The 21,267-nt window shown below is 36.0% G+C and overlaps 1 protein-coding gene across 1 annotated transcript in view; it reads left to right on the top strand.

The window, feature by feature from the left end:
• The window catches only part of PIK3C2G (phosphatidylinositol-4-phosphate 3-kinase catalytic subunit type 2 gamma), a 283,175-nt gene that overhangs the window by 36,896 nt on the left and 225,012 nt on the right, over positions 1 to 21,267 (top strand). The window contains exons 5-7 of the mRNA XM_081084139.1: positions 277 to 391; positions 14,151 to 14,253; positions 20,446 to 20,516. Of these exons, the coding sequence (XP_080940265.1) occupies positions 277 to 391; positions 14,151 to 14,253; positions 20,446 to 20,516 (289 nt within the window). The remainder of the gene's footprint in view (positions 1 to 276; positions 392 to 14,150; positions 14,254 to 20,445; positions 20,517 to 21,267) is intronic.

Below are 21,267 nucleotides of genomic sequence, written 5' to 3'. Positions count from 1 at the left end.
ACTTTTATGCACACCTACAATGTACCAAAGATTTTGATATCAGGAATGAGATACCTTGCTCTATTATATACTATGAAGATAGACTAATCAAATAAGATACAATTTTTTTCAAAAACATCTCCACATCAAACTAAACTAATAAATCTCATTTTAATGTTTCTTGATGGAACTAGACAGTTGCACCATAATTTGTATATCATTTGTTTGTGTTTATATACTTTTTCTTAGCCAATATATGATAAGTTAATTAACTTTATTATTCACCTTTGTTTTTAGCTAATTATCTTGTCAAAGACCTAATTGCAGAAATTCTGCATTTTTGGACAAATGACCAGTTATTCTACAAAGATTATCTTCTAAGTATATGTGGCTATGAAGAATTTTTACAGAAGTAAGTATCTGATTAAAGTAAATTTTGATCATTGTTATAAGCTATGTTAAGCAGCTCTGACTTTTTTTTTACCTTTAATCCGACTTTGTACAGCAAATCAATTTTTTTACCCTTTAAGGTGAATTTGAAATTTTATAAATCATATTCACAGTCTAACTCTTGGTTTTATTTTGTATTTTGTGTGCTTTTGGCAACATTTATTTAATTAACCTGTGACTAGGATGACCACCCATCTCAGCTTTTCTAGGACTTAGAGGGTTCCCAGAACATGAGACTTTCAGGTTTGACATCAAGAAAATCCTGAGCAAACCAAGTCACCTAATCTATAATAAGCTTATTAGCACTTGTCACCATTTTAAAAATAAATTATTTTGTAATAAGTAATGTTAAAATTTAGAATAATATTAGAGTGTTGATTAATTACTGATTTTTAAAACTATTTTATTATTTTTTATTTTGTGAGAGAAACACATTGATTGGTTGCCTCCTGCATGCCCCTGACTCCAGGGCCCATGCCAGGGAGGAGCCTAAAATCGAAGTACATGCCCTTGATGGGAATCAAACCTGGGACTCTTTGGTCCACAGGCCCGTGCTCTATCTGCTGAGTAAAACTGGCTAGGATTAAATACTGATTTTTTAAAATCACATAGGGTTTGAGTATGAGTGTATTAAAACTTGACTTGGGTGGTGAATAGGTATTAGAAAGAATAATAATGAACATTCTGCTTATTAAAATAAATTTCATCAATACATACATAGGCTGATATACTCATATAGTAAGCATATGATATACTCATATATAGTAAGCATATCCTTCAATTTCCATTAGGGAATAAATTACTATAATTAATCTATATTAATATCATCAACTCTCTTATTTTAATAAAACCCAGGTAAATAAATTTTTCCAAATAATATTTCCAAAAAATAATGTTTTATAATACCTTCTTTATTCTTTATTCAAGAAGCTTTTAAAACAACAAGGAAAGCCTGTTCTCATGTATGTCAAATGCAAATACTTATTTGGTAGAAAAATCACCTTCACTTAATGTGCCACAATAACTATTGTCATAAAATTCCTTGAAGACAAACCTTGAAAATATAATCTATCTTATCTAATAAAAGATAAACATGCAAATTGACCATACCTCCACTACACTCACAAGCCATGCCCACAAGAAAATCAGAGTGACTATATGCAAATCAACCCAACCAAGATGGCGTCCAGCAGCCACGGAGCTGGAGCAAGCAGGAGGTTTGGTTGCCCCGGCGATGGAGGAAGCCAAGCTTCGCGCCTACCCTGGCTGGCTGTGGGCTCCACTCAAGGCAACAAAGTTTCAGTTATAGAAGATAAATAAATCCCAGATACCTGCTTCCAGCCAGCCTCTACTGGGAACTTGGGTGGCTGGGGGCTGCGGCCAGCCTGCAAACAGCCATCAGCCCCTCACCCAGGCTGGCCAGGCACCCCAGAGGGGACCTCTACCCTGAAGGGGCTGTGGCCAACCTGAAAACAGCCATCAGCCCCTCACCCAGGCTGGCCACAGCCTCATGGGATAAGGGTCCCCGCTGGGGGGGCCTGGTCAGTGCACTCCCACAGGGAGAGCTCTTCTCAGCCACAAGCCAGGCTGACGGCTGCAAGCACAGCGGTGGTGGTGGGAGCCTCTCCCGCCTCCTCAGCAGCACTAAGGAGGTCCGACTGCAGCTTAGGCCTGCTCCCTGCTGGCAAGTGAACATCTCCAGAGGGCTGCCAGGCTGCCAGAGGGATGTCTGACTGCCAGCTTGGGCCTGATCCCCCAGGGAGCAGGCCTAAGTCAGCAGGTGGACATCCTCCGAGGGGTCCCAGACTGCAAGAGGGCACAGGCTGGGCTGAGGGACCCCCCCCCCCCCGAGTGCACAAATTTTTGTGCACCAGGCCTCTAGTATATATATAAAAGCCTAAGTGATTGTTTGACCATTCGACAGGTACACTGACCACCAGAGGACAGATGCTCAATGCACAGGCATGGCAACATGGAACAAACTGATGAATCTCAGAGGGAAGGGGGAAGAGTAGGGTGGGAAGAGATTAACCAAAGATCTTATATGCATGCTAGAGGCCATTCACTGGTGAGGTCCCTCGGCCTGGCTTGTGCGGATCGGGTGGAAACTGGCAGTCTGACATACCCTGAAGGGTCCCGGATTGTGAAAGGGCACAGGCAAGGCCAAGAGACCCCACCAGTGCACAAATCCATGCACCAGACCTCTAGTACAACTATAAGAAAGAAAATATTCGTCTGATGGTATTGCATAGTCATTCTAAGCATGAAAGAAATAAAGAATAAAATGTTTAATAAGGTAGATTGCCATTTACATTTCCTTTTTGTGTTTCTATGAGTACCTAAAGATTGACAACACTCAGTGATTAAATTGCTGCTTCCATCAACATATTTTTGACAGTGTATCCAATGAACAAGGAGAAACACTTCAGTAACACAATCTTATACTGAGTACTCATTAAAATTCACCTTCTGAATGTACATCTCCAAATGTCAATCTGGCTGATGTCAAACATTTGATGTAAAAAACAAGAAATGTTATTAAATATATTTATTTAATATTACCAGTAGGAAGCATTATTCCAAAAGCAAAAGAATTGAAGAATAGAAATTTGAAAAAGTCTAATGTAGAGAACATTTATAATGGACCTTGACTTAATTACTGTTTTTAAGGATAAGTCATCCATAAATAGACAGCTCAATTGTTGACTGCTGAAAATGTTGTTCATATCATTCCACGCTTTTTTTCCTTGCTAATATGAACATAATAGATTTCTAAACTGTTTTCATTGTCATTTATTTCTATTAAAAATTCATTTACGTGGCTTTTATTAAAAGAGGAATGTTGCCAAGTATTAGTTTAGATTAATTATAGTCATTTATTCCCTAATGGAAATTTAAAGATATGTATATATCTAGGACTTGCTTACTATTTGAGAACATCAGCCTATATATACTGATTTTAATAAGTAGAATATCCATTACTATTTTTTCTAGTATCTAATTTTTCAGACTTTTTAGTTTATTCTGGAAAGTGGATAAGAGCTATCTTAATTGTATATATATATATATATGGGTTGAGGGGAAATCTAATGGAGAGAAAAGGATAGAAAGCGCAGAACAGGTCAATGGTGAATCATGTTCCATGAGGAATTAACAGAGGATGGTATCAAGAAGTCAGATGAAGGCGTTAGAAAGACCAATATGTGTTCAGGTGAATATGAATTTTAAAATTTTAATACCTTAAGAGATAACTTTGCTTTTGGAAAACTGGAACTCTGATAAAAGTAGGGATGCTAGAGGAAGTGGCATGGAGATGATAATATTAGTAATAATAATAATAACAACAACAATAACAGAATCTACGTCACTGCTGAAAGCTTTTTATGAGCTAGAATTTTCATATTTAGCACCATTCATTCTCAGATAAGAAAAGCATGATTATTCCCATTTTAAAGATGGGAAAATTGAGGCTAAGAGAAATTAAATGACTTACTAAATGTTATAAAATTTGGAAGTGCCCTGACTGGTTTGGCTCAGTGGATAGAGCGTTGGCCTGCAGACTGAAGGGTCCCAGGTTCAATTCCGGTCAAGGGCATGTACCTTGGTTGCGGGCACATCCCCAGTAGGAGGTTTGCAGGAGGCAGCTGATCGATGTTTCTCTCTCATCGATGTTTCTCTCTATTCCTCTCTCTTCCTCTCTGTAAAAATCAATAAAAAACAATAAAAATATATTTTTAAAAAATTTGGAAGCAATAGTCAAGGATAGCATGGATTTTATTTGGGTCTGAAGCCTACAGTCTTTCCAGTCTATAGCAAAGCCTCCCATCATGACAAATGCTAACTTGAAAATAAAAGTCACCCCAATATATGTTTCATTGGGGATAATGATCATATATTTGTGCATTAAACATGGGTTTGTAATTCAACATATAGCATTTAGGTCAATCACAAGAAAAAAAAATATAACGTACAGACCACTCATTTTCTGACATTTAATTTTTTAAAAAATCTATAATCAGGAAATGTTTAGAAATAGTTTGACCCAAATAGAGGTAAATTATAATCACTAAAAGTGGACTTTAAATGTCATTTACAGTTTCTGATTAAACAAAAATTAAATTTTTTTGGAATTTTGAGACTGTTTAAGCAAATAAATGGCATCAAACAAATTCTATCCTCTATTGATAATGCTACTCCCTATCACAGTTGCTTTGCAGAAATGAGTTAACCCGATTTGAGGAGGCAAAGTGAAACTAAACATACAGGGACTAGGACCTTTGGGGGTGGGGATAAAAACTGGGAACCCAACTAGGGTTCCCAATGGGGCTGGGAAGGAAGGGCAGGCAAAAGAGACATAAGCTTCAAAATTTATGAATGTTGCCAAGACAGGCAGCTTGCAGATAACCAATACAATACAATGAGGCATATATTGTAACTAATCCAAAGAATGTTATTAAGGCTGAATGTGCCGAGCCAGCTCAGCCAAGGGTTCCGCAAGCCTGAGGGAGGGCGGTGAAGGATGGAGAAATGACAGACAAAGAATAAGCTGGGTCTAGGTGGATCTTCCTGTGCCTGGCTGAGGCCACAGAGAGATCCAGAGGCAAGCTGAGCCTTTATTTTATAGCCAGAGGTAAACAAGGTAGTGGTAACCATAGTTACAATGTTCTCCTGAGTTTCACTTGTTTTGGCAGCACTTGCTACAACTCCCTCAGCCGATTAGCTACCCAGGTAAGATCTTGGGAGCATCATAAGGTCAAGCCTAATTATGCTAAGAGGACTGTGCCTTCTAAGCTGGGACCAGTTTGTGGCTTTGCCAACAGGTCAGTCCAAGGCTTAACCCTATAGCTGCTACGCCCTAGAGCTGAATTCTTTGAAAAGACCAATTAGGAACTAGCAAGGCTGTATCCACCCTCTAAATTAAAAGACGTGTCCTTCCTCTTGCCCTCCCTCTTTACCCTGGGAACACAATGCTTCCTGATGTTCCTGTGGCGGGGGGAGCACATCTCTGTGCACATGTGGCTTATGGCCATGTGGGACTCTACACATGGACTAATATACTTTAATTTGCATGATGCTCTCAATAAACTTTGCCTCCATCAACCATTTTTGTCCACGACTTCATTCTTTGATTTCGAGAGACAATGAACTCGAACTCAAACATCCACATTTCGGTTTAACTTCTGACTTCAGTTTATTGACCTTTTAAAAATTAAATTATTAATATATTTTTCTACTTTATAAATGGGCTTTAGAATTACTGTTTAGTAATTTTTAATTCCAAATGTAAAATTTTTATTAAGCTCTAGTAGTTTTTTTCATTATGTATGGATTGCTTTGAGTTCCTGTACAGTGTGGGACTTAATAAATTAAAAATATATAGTTGTTAAAATATAATGAACTAAGTAGAAAGATATCTCTTTCCCACAAAAAATACTGTTACTTTTATAGTATGATGTAGAAATATTTTTCATTTTAAGCTTTTCTTGTATTATCAGAACTATGCTTCTTCATCTGTCCTGTTTTAGAAAGAGATGCATAATATTTAGTTGCTACTTTTTGCAGTTTCTCATTTATTTTGGATTAGATAAGTTTAAATCCTTCAAATTTAAACTCCTTTGTGTCATCCAGATGGTAGAGTTTTCTTTTAAAATAGTCACAATAAAAATCTTAGAAGAATCATAGGCAGCAAAATAGCAGACATATGTTGTAGCAATATCTTTACTGATACACTCCTAGGGCAATGGAAACTCAGGAGAAAATAAACAAATGGGGCTACATCAAAATAAAAAGTTTCTGCACAGTGAAAAAAACCATCAACAAAACAAAAACGCCCACTGCATGGAAGAATATATTTGCCAATGTTATCTCCAATAAGGGTTTAATCTCCAACATTTATAGGGAACTCATACAACTTAACAAAAGGAAGATAATCCAATAAAAATAAAAAAAACTGGCAAAGGACCTAAGTAGACACTTTTCAAAAGAGGACATACAGAAGGCCAAGAGACATATGAAAACATGCTCAAAGTCACTAAATATCCTAGAGATGCAAATCAAAATGACAATGAGGTACCGGCTCACACCTGTCAGATGGCTATCATCAACAAATCAGCAATGACAAGTGCTGGCGAGGCTGCAGAGAAAAAGGAACCCTCGTGCACTGCTGATGGGAATGCAGACTGGTGAGGCACTGTGGAAAACAGTATGGAATTTCCTCAAAAAATTAAAAATGGAACTCCCATTTGACCCAGTAATCCCACTTCTAGGAATATATCCCAAGAAAACAGAGACACCAATCAGAAAGGATATATGCACCCCTATGTTCATAGCAGCACAATTTACAATAGCTAAGATTTGGAAACAGCCTAAGTGCCCATCAGCAGATGAGTGGATCAGAAAACTGTGGTACATCTAAACAGTGGAATACTATGCTGCTATGAAAAAAGAATGAATTTTTATCATTTGCAACAGCATGGATGGAACTGGAGAGCATTATGCTAAGCAATATAAGCCAGTCAGAGAAAGATAAATATCACATGATCTCACTCATTTGTGGAATACAATGAACAACATAAACTGATGAACAAAAATAGAATCAGAGACATAGAAGCATCGAACAGACTGTCCAACCTATGAGGGAAGGCAGGGAGTGAGGGGGTAAGAAATCAACCAAAGGACTTGTATGCATGCATATGAGCATCACCAATGGACAAAGACAGTAGGGTGGTGAGGGCATGTTCTGGTGGGTGGGAGCAGCCAGGGAGAGGTCAATGTGGGAAAAAAGGAGACTTATGTAGTACTTAAAAAATAAAGAATTTAAATTTTTAAAAAATCAAGAAAAAATACAATAAGTAACTACTTTCTGAATCAGTCAAATTAATCAAGTTTTTCAGAAGTAGCTAAACAGTTAAAATGTCAATGGTCAGTATATGTTTTACAATTTTGACAATGGTATATTTGTAATGCTCTATTTTTCACTTCTTCCTTAAGTCATATTTTTCTTTATTTTTTTTTACTAAGTTTAGTAAATACATAAAATCTTGAAAAGGGAGCTAATATAAATAAATATGATGATGATAGGTCGGTAGGTAAATAGATATATAGGCACAACCTACACATTTATTTACATTTATATTGATTTGTTAAAACAGTGTTCTCAGACCTAAATGTGTATACTAGCCACCTGAGGAACTTGTTAAAAAACATTCTCTTTTAGTTGTTCTGGGCTGGGGCCCAAGACAAGACTACATTCCTGACAAGTTTCTGTGTGATGCTGATGTTCACGGTCCTCTGTTCACATTTCAAGTAGCAAGATATTAGAGGCTATTAATGAACTAAAAATGTAGACTATGCACCAAGCTTACATGTTTGTGACATATTGCAAAAGTAAGAAAGATAACGTTCCTAGCAAGCCAAAATTCATTTTGATAAATCAACTAGAGTGTTATGGCAACTTATTTAACATTCATCTTAATTTGGTATCACAAACTTTTTCTGTCGATTACAATATTACATTCTCTCTCTCTCTCTCTCTCTCTCTCTCTCTCTCTCTCTCTCTCTCTTTCTCTCTCTCTGGCTTTTGTTCTGCCTCTCCCTCTCCCTCTCCCGGTTAATTTTTTCTATAAGCACAATAACAAAAATTTATATCATGTTTGCATAACTATTCTCAAAAATGAGATATTATATCAAATATAGTCTTAAAAACTGCTTTATAAACAGTTTTAAATAATGTATTATGACCAAAGAGTAAATTAAAGAATTAGAACAGAATATTCATTAATTTTTTTCCTAGGCTTATGGTAGCTTAATACAAAGTTGTCAGAGATATAAAGAAAGACATGCAAAGCCAAATTAAGTCAGAATAAATTAAATAGAGAAATAACAGAAGTCATTTTGTTCATTCAAAAAATATTAACAGCTCCCTTCATGTTCTGGTCTTGAATGCCCCACATTAATTCCCATGGTAGCAGTGTTCTTTTTAATTCCATTTCCCTATTTCCCATGATCTTATCCAGTAGACACTCGACTGGGCTTCTACAGAGGCAGGCTTGAGGGCAGGACAAATAGAGGACAACTGGACTGTTTCCTAAGGTGGCCCTGCACCCTGCTCTGCATCCAGGAGTAACAATAACAGTACCTTCACCTGGACTTGCAACCATCTCATGAGTTTTTTTTATTTATAAATATATTTATAATATATGAAGTTTAGTGCTACTTCATAATTTTATATCTTACCAGAGACCCGGTGCATGGATTCGTGCACTGGTGGGATCCCTCTGTCTGGCCTTTGGGGATTGGGCCAAAACTGGCTCTCCAACAACCCCTGAGGGGTCCCCGGAATATGGATCCCTTCTCTCTTTTCTCAATATTATGTCACTTTCTCTCCGTATCTGTCTCGCTTCTTTCATCTCACTTTACCCTAAGTTTGGCAGTAACTGACGACTTGTGGGAATTTTCCTGCAAAATGCAATTATTTAGCAAACAGGACTTACTTAGCCTGGAATCTAGCAGTTGAGGGTAGGACTCTGCTCACTGTCAGGTGCCCACCCAGGCCCTGCCACCCAGGCAGAGTGCTGTGGTGGCAGGAACCTCCTTCTTCCCACTTGAGATGCTCCTTTGCCTCCTCCCCTTCCCGCAGGTTGCCTGCTGGCGCCATTGTCCTCCTGGAAGAAGAAAAGCCCAGCTGAAAGTGGTAGCGGGAAAATTTGCTGCCTCTACTAGAAATTGATATTAAATGGATGGGTTGGGGCTGCAGCCAGTAGGTACTGCATGTCTCATCATTTAGCTAATCGATTCAAAAAGTTTCTGTAAGGGCCAGACCCACTACCTCTGCAATGGGTTAGAGGCCTGGCGGGGAGCCAGACCCAAAGTGGGGAGCCAATGGGCTAGAGGCCCGGTGCATGGATTTCTGCACAAGCAGGGTCCCTTGGCCTGGCCTGTGCAGATCGGGCCTAAACCAGCTCTCCAACATCCCCCAAGGGGTCCCAGATTGCAAGAGGGTGGTTCTCAGGTGATGCACCCTGGAATCAGGCTCCCTCCTCTCTGGTTCTAGGTGTGTCACCCAAGAACCTCCACTGCCAAGTCACCACAGCTCAGCAACTCATGCATGGAGCATCTGCCCCCTGGTGGTCAGTGCACATCATAGCTACCAGTCGGAAGGTCAAACAGTCAGCCGGTCACTTAGACTTTTATATATATATAGATTAGCTAGCCCATTTAGTAGGAGTGCATGGTTTTGTGTTTCTTACTCTTAGCTTATGTGATTTAAATAATTTCTTCTATCAAAAATCTTGCTGTTGGTCTTACTCTCTAATTCAAATTAAAAATAATTGTCCTTATCAGCTGCAATATGAAACAATAAAATTTATTGCACTTAAAAGCTTTTGATGAGTAAATTATGAATGTGTTGTTAGTAGTAAACCTCAAGTGCAGAATTAGAGGAACAGAATAATCTTCCTTGAAAATCCTGCTTAGGCTTATAGTTAGGGCCAGGTTTTATGTCCTTGATTTTTAAAAATAAACAAAACAAAACTTTTCTTTACTTTTTATTTGACTTTTGTCAAAGAATGTTAGAACCCAGAAGAAGATAAAAAAGGAAAACTATGCTCATTAATAATCTTCCTTTGAAATTGTCATATAGATTCTTAAACCTAAATTATGAAGACAGTATCTACCTCTTTATTCATCACCAGCATTAATTTGTGTGATCTAGCTGTCTACTTATGTGTCTCTTTTCTGTCTTCTGATCCCTCATAATAGAGAAAATGTTGAATACCATTGATTAGAGTGAAATAGTCCTCTTCAGGAATTAAATATAATTAGAAATTTAAAATAATCTTCTTAAGAAAATTTTACTATTAAAAAAAATGTTTTAGCTAATCCTGTGATAATTTGCATTAATTTATTCTTTAAAGATTTTATTAAAATTGAAATTGCCTTTTATTCAAAGTAAAAATAAGACTTAATTATGAGTAAAGAAAAGGCTAGGTTATAGTATATAAATTTTAAGATAATAGTTTATCATTGGAAGAGCAAAGTCATATAAAAGAGAAATATACCTTAATGTATTTCTTTGCTCAAAGTAGGTCTAGACCAGTGGTTCTCAACCTTCCTAATGCCTCAACCCTTTAATACAGTCCCTCATGTTGTGGTGACCCTCAATTTCATTGTTACAAATTGAACATAATTAAAGCATAGTGATTAATCACAAAACAATATGTAATTATATGTGTTTTCCAATGGTCTTAGGCAACCCCTGTGAAAGGGTCGTTTGACCCCCAAAGGGGTCATGACCCACAGGTTGAGAACCGCTGGTCTAGACAGATATAACTTAGTAGATTATATTATTGAAATACTTAGGGTGTTCTGAATGTGTTGAAAATAATCAATTTGTTCAAATTAGCTAAATTAAATACTTAATTTTATTGAGAAAAAAAACTACTTATCCCCCCCCCTCAAGAATATATACAGCGGTTACAGCACATCTTAATTCGAACTAGGCACATTGCAAGTACTCAGTAGCCACAATGGTCTAGTGGTTATTATATTGGAGAGGCTAACCTTGGATCATCAAAAACAAATTCATCAGCATGGCGGTCTTGCCAAATAGAGTAATGGCAAAGTGGTGAACAGTAGTTTACACATCTTAGAAAGTGTGATGTTATTAGAGGCTCTGCATCCCTTTAAATAACCAAAGACTTAAGTGACAATTCTGGCTTAGTAATAGTTTTTGTTATTGCTAACACACAAAAAGGACTACATAGTATTTTAAACATGATGCCTGGTGAAATGATGTAGCGAATGCAATCTCTTCTGCAATATACCATATTCCTGTAACATGAATCAGTTTGTTCGTAGAAGTCAACTTAATACATGTGAATTTGTCTGGCATATTAATATTTTGCTCCACTAATTAACAGTGATTTAATGCAAAGTACACAGGAAGCTGCTGGGGGAGACAGTGTTGTACAGTGACAAGTGACCAATCACCCAACATGCATTTTTTTTCTTAACTTGGCCTCAAGCTCTGCTTGAAAAAGCTTACTACAGAATTCTGCACAATATTTGTGTGTTTTTCAGTTGTCTCTACATTCAGCAGCATCAAAACTTTCTTATATCCTCTTCCACAAAGCTAAATACATTTTTACAACCCTTTTTACTTTATATATTTCTTTACATTTTTTGAAATTAGATGTGTCTTCTAAAACAATGCTAGTGTTTTTACTAAGATTTGTGCATGCGTGTGTGTGTTTGTGTGTGTGTGCGCGCGTACACACACACACACACACACACGCTTTGGTTAGAGACCTGTACTGATTTCAGTGGTCTCTCCCAATCTCATTTTCCATTGTAGCTCACAATTTGCAGAACAGTTCACCTCTCCTTTTATAAAAAGAAACTTGTATTACATTATAGCAGGAATGCTTGAATCTATAAATGATTTTTTAAGTGTGTTGTACTTACTCCCAATATTTATGTTCTAATCTATGGTCTTATTCTGTTGAAACCAGAGTCCTTTTTTGCAAAATGAGGGAGATGGGCAAGAACAATGCTACAATGCTTCCTTCCCAGTTTTTGAGATCTCACTTCATGCAAAGTTATACATGATACTCCCCTAATTAAAATGATAATTATATATTTTCAAGACTGAATTCATATGTTAGAACAAAAACGTAAATCTACCCACTAACCCACCAAAATTCTCAATAAATTACAGGAAAAAATATTAATGAAAAACATCTTGATAAAACAATAAAGGTCAGTAGCATGGGGATTGCAGAGTTCCCAGGTAAATGTCAAAAGATAGTTAAAATAGGAGGGGCTCGGGACACTCACTTGACAGCTTTCAAAAAAGCAGACAATTTTCTAAGGAATTAAAATATTTCAAAATTAGCTTAAGGAGAAGTATAACAGTGTAATAGAACAATGAGCAGTGGGGATGGAAAATTTTGTTTTAGGCAAATTGCACCAAATCTTTAGGGATTACAACAGAATCCCACAAGCAAAATGAACACAAAACCCAACTAATAAATATCATGGAAAAATCTTTGATTGATAATAGAACAGATCTATAAAACATCTTGGGAGAAAACTAACACTTTACTGAAGGACATAAAAGAGAACCAGAGTGCATGTAGAAATATTCTTTTCCTTGGAAGGAAGATTTAATATTACCAAAATGCCAACTCTTCTCAGATAGCTCCATAAATAAAAGATAAATCAACACAATATTAACATTTTCTCTTTAATATTGGCACACTAATTCTACAATTGTTGTTAAAGTGAAATTGGGCAAAAATAGATAATATATTTTCAAATGGTGGCTTTCACTCAATTTCACACTTCAAAATATGCTGTAAAATTAAATAATTGAAGCAATTTGGTATTGGCACAAGAATAGATGGGTGGACTAATGGAATGCTTAGAGTCCAGTAACAGATGGGCTATTTATAAAAATTGGTCATGTGTTAAATAGGTCAGAGATGAAAAGATGTTCATATTAATTAGGAATGTATAAGGAAGTTTCTATTATGTTGAAATGTCTTAAATTGAGGCTGTATATCAATTTTACTCAACAAATGCATCCCAGATAGATTAAGGAAATAAGCATAAAGAGCAAGTAAAAAAGTTAGTGTTGCTATGAAATAATTAAATCGAATTATTTAAAGATCATTCATAAAGAGTAATCATTCAAAACGTTTATGCTGAATTAAATGAGGAAGAAATCAATTAAACCCTAGCCGGTCTGGCTCAGTGGATAAAGCATCAGTCCACAGACTGAAGGGTCCCGAGTTTGATTCTGGTCAAGGGCATGTACTTGGGTTGCACGCTCAAGCCTCAGCCCCAGTCAGGGTGTGTAGGGGAAGCAACTGATTGATATGCCTCTCTCACATCGATGTTTCCCTCTCTCTAAGAACCATTAGGAAAATATCCTCCCACTTCCTTCCACTCTTTCTAAACATCAATGGAAAAATATCCTCAGGGGAGGATTAACAAAAAACAACAACAAAAAATCCCTTGAAAAGATTAGAACAAAAATTATAAAAATCTAAACCAGTTCTCCATTCCTGTTGTTCCTCCAGCCCAAGGATATTCTCGTTATTAAAGAAGCTGAACTGTTTGAGGGGTTGGGGGATGGGTGAAAAAGGTGAAAGAGATAAATACAAATTGCCAGTTATGAAAAAGTCACAGGGTTGTAAAGTGTGGCATGTTAAATACTGTCAGTAATACTATGCAGCTATGTATGGGGCCAGATGAGTGCTATACTTACTACTGGGATCACTTCATAAGGTGTGGTAGAGTTGTCTAATTGCTGTGTTGTATGCCAGAAACTAATATGATATTGTATATCAACTATAATTGAAAAAAATAAAATTTAAAAATAAATAGATTGGCTAAAACTGGAAATTAAGAGATAATTGCCAGAAACAAGACACAAAATTTTAATCAACAGACCCTTCAGCCTATATCAAAGGCCTTCTTTATTCTAATTTCTATGCCCACTCTTAAAGCATCTAATCATTTTCTAGCATAATGCATTTGGAGATAATTATAACATCTTATCATTTAAAAATAAATATCAAACATATAAAAAACTAGGGATATTATGTAAAACTTTTACCAGACTTAGTTCCAAAATTATAAAGAAATGAAATCAGAGAATAAAACAAACACTTGTGGATATTACGGGAGGAAATGACTGCTCATTTTTTGTTCTTCAGTGATTACTCTTTGGGGAGCCATAAGATATTTCAGAAAGATAAATCCGTTATTCAACTTAATCTGCAGAAAAATAGAGAAGCTCCGGGAAAGTTATCTCGAAAGGTAAGACCTTCTGAATATTGGTTTTAATTTTCAAACTGATCATTTTAAGGACAATATTCCCATCTTTATGGATTGTTACCAATTTCTAATTATATAATGTAATTAATATATGTTCATTTGAGTCAATTTATTAAAATACAATTAGTTATTTATCTATATGCTTGTTGACAATTTGAAGTGAAGCAATTACATGAACACTTTATTGCAACCTCAGTAAAATAATAGATGTATTGAAAATTTTATAAGAAACTTGTTAAGGTGATCATATTCAAATCATCAATGAAGCCACTAGAAAGTGAATGTAATAGAAAATGTGAAAAGAAAATCATTAAAGGGAGAAAAGAAAAACAACTCTTTCTATTTGAAAACTGTTTATGTCTGAGTCAACACAGTTTAAATCAAGGCATATTAATATAATAATTATGAATATTAATATTAAAACTACCTAGAAAGGAATTACTGCGCTTTAATGACACAGTTTCATGCTGTTAGATATGAATTTTATTCCCTGTGTGATGTCTTGAGTTACTTCAAACCCAAATTGCACAGTATGCAGTGAACTTTGATATGTTGGCAGTTTTTATCTGTAGAATATTCCAATTACCTGCTTTAAGCAAAAATCCCAGCACCCTGTCATTTACATCAGATAACAGATTTCCAGTGCATAGCTCTTTTTTTTTTCCTAGTTGGAGGTGTTTCATCATAAAAAGTGTCAGATGGTACATTAGGTTTCAATGTATCTATGTGGAATATAACATAATGAGGCCAAAAGAGGGTTGTTTAGAAATATCTTTTGGAACTGGTTACCTAACTCAGCCAGTGTTGACAGCTCCAGGGCTATGCATCTGAAATCTCCACAAAGGAACATTATAAAGTACAGCTAATATCCTCAGTATTAATAAGCCTAAAAGTCTTCACATTGTCCTCAATGTTGACAAAGAAGCTGAAATCATGTTTCATTTCAACACGGAGACAGAAAACCTATGATTTTTAACTTCTACTCTTGTTTAGAAGTTGCATGTTGCTAAAAAACAAAAAAAGAAAAAAGAAAAGAAGGTATCTCATTCGTATAAGTTCACATATCAGTAACATTTCAGTTACATGTAAATTGAGGTTTATTCTTAAATTCCTATAACTCCATATATTTTATGTCTGGGGCTTGAACGTTTCTATTACATTGAGTGTTTACGATAATTCTATATGGTAAATATTATTAAAAATAAGGAATCAGCCGAAACCAGTTTGGCTCAGTGGATAGAGCGTTGGCCTGCCGACTGAAGGGTCCCGGGTTCGATTCTGGTCAAGGGCATGTACCTTGCTTGCGGGCACATCCCCAGTGGGAGATGTGCAGGAGGCAGCTGGTCCATGTTTCTCTCTCATCGATGTTTCTAACTATCTCTCTCCCTTCCTCTCTGTAAAAAATCAATAAAATATATTTAAAAAACAAATAAATAAGGAATCAATCGCAGGGAGCTTGGTGATTTTCCCCAGATCATATTCATGGAGCTGTTGAGCAGAAGAGCATGGATAGGAACCCAGTCAATGAGTCTTCATAGCCCATACCTTATGCTAGCAACTTAACAAACTCACGAGTTTTAGCTGTGAGTTTCAGAACAATGGAAAAGAATTCTAGCTTTATATATTTTCTATGTTTTATTTTGTTTTCCACAACTCTATACACATGCCCCAATGTATTGAGCATAATAGGTGTGCATTGATAATTATATTAAGTGTTTTACATGTATTAATTCACAATACTAAAGAGAAAAAAGTAATAGTTACTATTATTTTCCTTTTTATATAAATAGAAGTACTTTAAATGATTATTGAATGGCTCAATGTCTTACAGCAGAGCTAGTCTGGTCATAGAGCTCACTATATCTTTTTTTTTTTTAAATATATTTTATTGATTTTTCACAGAGAGGAAGGGAGAGAGAGATAGAGAGTTAGAAACATCGATGAGAGAGAAACATTGATCAGCTGCCTCCTGCACATCTCCCACTGGGGATGTGCCCGCAACCCAGGTACATGCCCTTGACCGGAATCGAACCTGGGACCTTTCAGTCCGCAGGCCGACACTCTATCCACTGAGCCAAACCAGTTTCGGCGAGCTCACTATATCTTAATGGCAGCCAATATAGCATCTTTGAGTTATTGTCATCAGCATTGTTATCATATCCAGAGATAAGTGTATAGTCATTTCCAGATTTAAATTATAGTTGTCAAGACATGTCTGCTCTTCAAGCTATCATTTGGACCATAGCAGGAATTAAGCTACATGGTTCTTTTTTTTATGCCTCAAGGTTCAACTTATGAATCATTACTTCCCACAATGAATATCGCCAATTCATACTTAACTAATTCAACAACTTATCGGTAAAGAGTATAAATGCTTTTTGTCATCCACAACCTTTCATAGCAGTGACACTGTTGTTTAAAAATTGGTAATATGCTTGATGGCACAGGTATCTGTATATTCACCACTCACTCATATGTACTGTGTAACTTCTGTGGAGTAGGCCCTGTACTAATGAGGAGAGTAGTGATCAAAACCACAAGAGGGCTTAGTATCCAGGGCATTCAACTGGCTTTGACTCTCAGTTAAGAGCAATGGCAGCCTCCACATAGACTATGAAAAAAGGCATTTCATGTTTCCATCTCCCCTAAATTCTGGCTCTTCCATGATATTTTTAATATCACATTCCAAGAGAGAAGACATTACATTTTATTAAAATCTACTAGAGGCCTGGTGCACAAAAATTTGTGCACTCAGGGCGGTCCCTCAGCCCGGCCTATGCCCTCTTGCAGTCTGGGACCCCTCGGAGGATGTCCACCTGCTGGCTTAAGCCTGCTCCCAGCCTCTCCTTTTTTTCTTTCTTTTTTTTTTAATTCTGAGATTTATTTACCTTCTATAATTGAAACTTTGTAGCCTTTAGTGGAGCTCAGAGCTGGCCAGGGTGGACGGGAAGCTTGGCTTCCTCCAACACCAGGGGCAACCCAAGCCTCCTGCTCACTCCAGCTCCGTGGCCACAGCCGGCTGAAAGCAGGTATCTGGGGTTTATTTATCTTCTATAATTGAAACTTTGTGGCCTTGAGTGGAGTTCAGAGCCAGCCACAGCAGGTGGGAAGCTTGGCTTCCTCCATCACTGGAGCAACCAAGCCTCCTGCTTGCTCCAGCTCCGTGGCGGCCGGCTGCCATCTTGGTTGGGTTAATTTGCATATAGTAGCTCTGATTGGCTGGTGGGCGTGGCTTAAGGTGTAGCATAGGTACGGTCAATTTGCATGTTTGTCTTTTATTAGTGTAGATAAGGGTTTACTTCCAGGTACTATGCTAAGTATACTATATGTATAAACCTTACAATTTGTTAATTTAATAAATATTTATTGAGTGTTTTTTGCATGCTGTATATATGGTATTTGCCTCTAAAGATCTTATATAGTGAAGAAACAGTTTAGTGGAATGCCTTAAAATTTGGAATTATGTCTTACAGCACATGTATGCACTGACCGTTACTCATTTGTTCATCAAACAAATAATAATTGAGCATCTACATTTCAGTACTCGTTCTAGAATGTTGACTTAACATTCTAGTAAAGAAGACAGACAATAAAGAAATATATATAAAAATTCTGATAGAAATATGTGCTTTGAAAGAAAAGATATCAGTGCTTTTAGCGTCTTGAGTAGGAACCCTTTATGCAAATGAAAATAAAGGAGTAGTGCTGATAATTATTTTTATTTATACATTCTAGAGCATATAGGTTTAGCTTTTACAAGATATAAGGAGTATTAAATTTATTAACTTGGCATCTTGTTTAAAAGCAGAGATTCTGGATTCATATTGCCAGATTAAAATCTCTGCTCCTGGACAGATCATTAAGTTCTCTGCACCTGAATTGTCTCATTTAAAAGTGTGGATAATAATAGTACTTACCTAATATGGCTACTACAGGAACTCAATTAGGAAACATAAATAAAAAGCTTAAATCAGTTCCTGCACTAAGTCAGGACTATATAAATATTAGTTGTTGATGTCATAAAATTGGGGTGTTAGGCTATATGTTATTTTAATCTGTTTCTATTAAAATCTATATGATAAGGAGACAATGAATGTTCTTTCATTACTCTATTTTTAAAGTGCTTTCAAAATTTTATGTGATTTTCATAAATTTAGGTGTGAGAAAAATTATAAACAATTATATTTTCTTTCTAGTAAAACAACATAAACTTGACTTGATAATATTTTTATATTATATTAAGAATATAATCAGTATTATTATTCTATTAAATATAGATATCATTGCCTTTTAGTAGATATTTTAGAATTCTAAAAGGCATTACAAAGCTCAGGTAATCTCAGATTCCTTTCTTATTTTAAACTTGCTTGTGCTATAATAAATTAGGGAATTTAATTCTTCTTTCACTAGAGTATTCATAAAACAAGTTGACAGTCTTTAAAAATCATTCTAGATTTTCAACTGGCAAAATCCTCATATTGATGTAATGTGAATGATTGAGACTTTTCTAAAAAAAAATTTGTTCTCCCTCTATCTCTCTTAAATTTGATCAAAAGTATTACCGGCATAGTAGATATTAATCATAAATTCAAGATCTCTTTCTAGCTCAAGGAAATATTCACATAGCATTTACAGCAAAAGATTTTTGTGTTAAAAATTGCTTTAGCTCTCCCCTTAAGATGAAGGTATGGCCTTCAGTTTTGGAGTAAAGTACATCATATATTCCATGGACAACTGCTTAAATTTTCCTCCAATTTTTCGAGATGCTTTAAATAAAACGTTTCTCTTATAAATTACAGTATTACAAAGGTCACCCTACACACACACACACACACACACACACACACACACAATCATCTCTGGAAGCCAAGTTAAGTCGTTATAAAATAAATAGTATGCTATACAGAAAGATGCAAATAAATCATGTTACTTACATTCTTGTTTTGATTTTAACTTCTGAAAGAATTCAAGTGCCAAATATTACAGTTCAGATCTCACTCTCTATTTCTTGGCTCCAGTTTTAACTTTTTATTTTGCCTCTCCTATCACTGTCCTTTCCATATATGAAGTTTCGATTTTGCTATTGCAGAAAAAAAATGTCTTTTACATTATCACACTTTCAAATGTACTCATCCCACTGACTCTAGATGTAAATTTATATAAAGTAAACCTCATGTTTTCAATTTCCTTAGCATTTTTAAAAAGTGTTTTTTTAATAGCATGAACTCAATGTATTTATTATAGTGATAAACTGATTCTATCCATGTAACTTAGCTTCCTTCTTCCTCCTAAAACAACCCTATATAAAAATTAATTTACCTTTAACCTTAAGCCATATAAAGGTTTTCCTTCTGTCAAAAGCTCCGATTGGCAGTTTTTAAAATAGATTGTGTGTGTATTGACATACAAGACTACATGCACCCCAACATTAGGGTGCTCCCAAACTTAACGCCACCGTGTGGTGAAATAGTGTAATTGATGGCATATATTGCATTCTCTGCAGACTTGCGTAGGGTTTTCATGAACACCCTTGTAGAGAAGCGCTCAAGGAGATCTGGTTTGAACGTGGGAGCACAGGCACATGGATCATAGGACTGATATTTTACATTAGTAGTTCCTGCTCATCTCAGGGGAATGATCATAATGCCACCTGATAACTCCTGGCATTTATATCTATCAGCAGTTTTAAATCATTTGCACAATTAAATGTTCATGAAATGCAATGTTCTCAACTACTGTTTGGCAGAAAGATGTGGTAAAGCTGAAAATGGAGGTGTTCATTCTGTGTCTGTGGCCAATCTGGCAAGCCGTCGGGTCTTACACCTCCATGGCATCTGTGGCCTAAATGCCAAGAAGATGCACACGTGTGTGGGAGGTGTCTAAAAGCTGCCTTCCATGCAGGATAAATTAATGTTTGGCCTTGGGGATATTGGGATGTCCTTCAATTGTCCTTGAGGTTTCTCTCCAACTAAAGCAGGCTCTCTGTTTTACTTTTTAAAGAATGCTTATACAGTTAAGGACAGTCTTGTAAGGTCTTTAAAACAAAGTATTAAGATGATGAATGAGGGTTATCAAAGAGGTGAATTAAATGACAGCAGGAAGTTACAGGGCTATTTTTATCTGGTACTCATTCCTATTCACTCTATAAATATTAATATATTCTGCTGTCTACAGCATGAAGATGACCACAGTCCATTTTTTCTGAACCAACTTCTTGAATTTATGCACATTTGGAAAATATCCAGGTAAGACATTTTATTGCTGTTCCAAGACTACCTTCTGACTGAGTCCTCAAGTGCCAAATCACAATGTTTCTCAGGGGATTGTAAAAACCATTCTTTCACTAGTACCTCAGAAGCATTGTACTTTTAATAGATACCTCCTTTTGGCAAATTCTGTTAATAATTAGCTATTCCTCACAGCTATTCAGATTCATTTGAAGAGCTTCTAACACCTTCCAGAACAATCTAACATTCATTTTTAAAATATCTCTGCTACCACTTATTACATTTTCAATAATTTTTTTCGCATTCATCTTGTGAATTTGAGCTTGCACATGTCATAAATCTCTGTATAATGGCATTGCCATACTTTGAAAGTCACCATCTCCTGCTTTAAATCCCTTTCTGGAAATCTCTGAAAATACATAGTATGTCACAAAGGAATGTGGATTCAAATTGGAAAACTCAAGTGGTAACAAATGAACATGTCTTAATTGATTCCAATATTTTAATGTATGCATGTATTATTTGAAAACTTAGACCTAACTCAGAAGCTAACTTTGGAGAAGATGCCAGTGGTACAGCATGTGTTTATCTGGAATGAATGCTTTTCTAAGTTGAATGAGCAGATAATGGAGTGTGGGAGGTATAGTCCTTAAATCTCTAAAGAAAAGCCTGCTGTGAAAATAAGATGAGTTAAAATTGATTTTAGTAACTATCACTCCATGGCATTCTTATCCGTTTTGCACACATTCTCTCATGCGATTCTGCAGTT

This window comes from Myotis nattereri, assembly GCF_964212035.1.
Source record: "Myotis nattereri genome assembly, chromosome: 2".
NCBI classification, from domain to species: Eukaryota; Metazoa; Chordata; class Mammalia; order Chiroptera; family Vespertilionidae; genus Myotis; species Myotis nattereri.
Note: the sequence above shows the minus strand (reverse complement) of the source record. Positions and strands in the feature narration are given on the sequence as shown.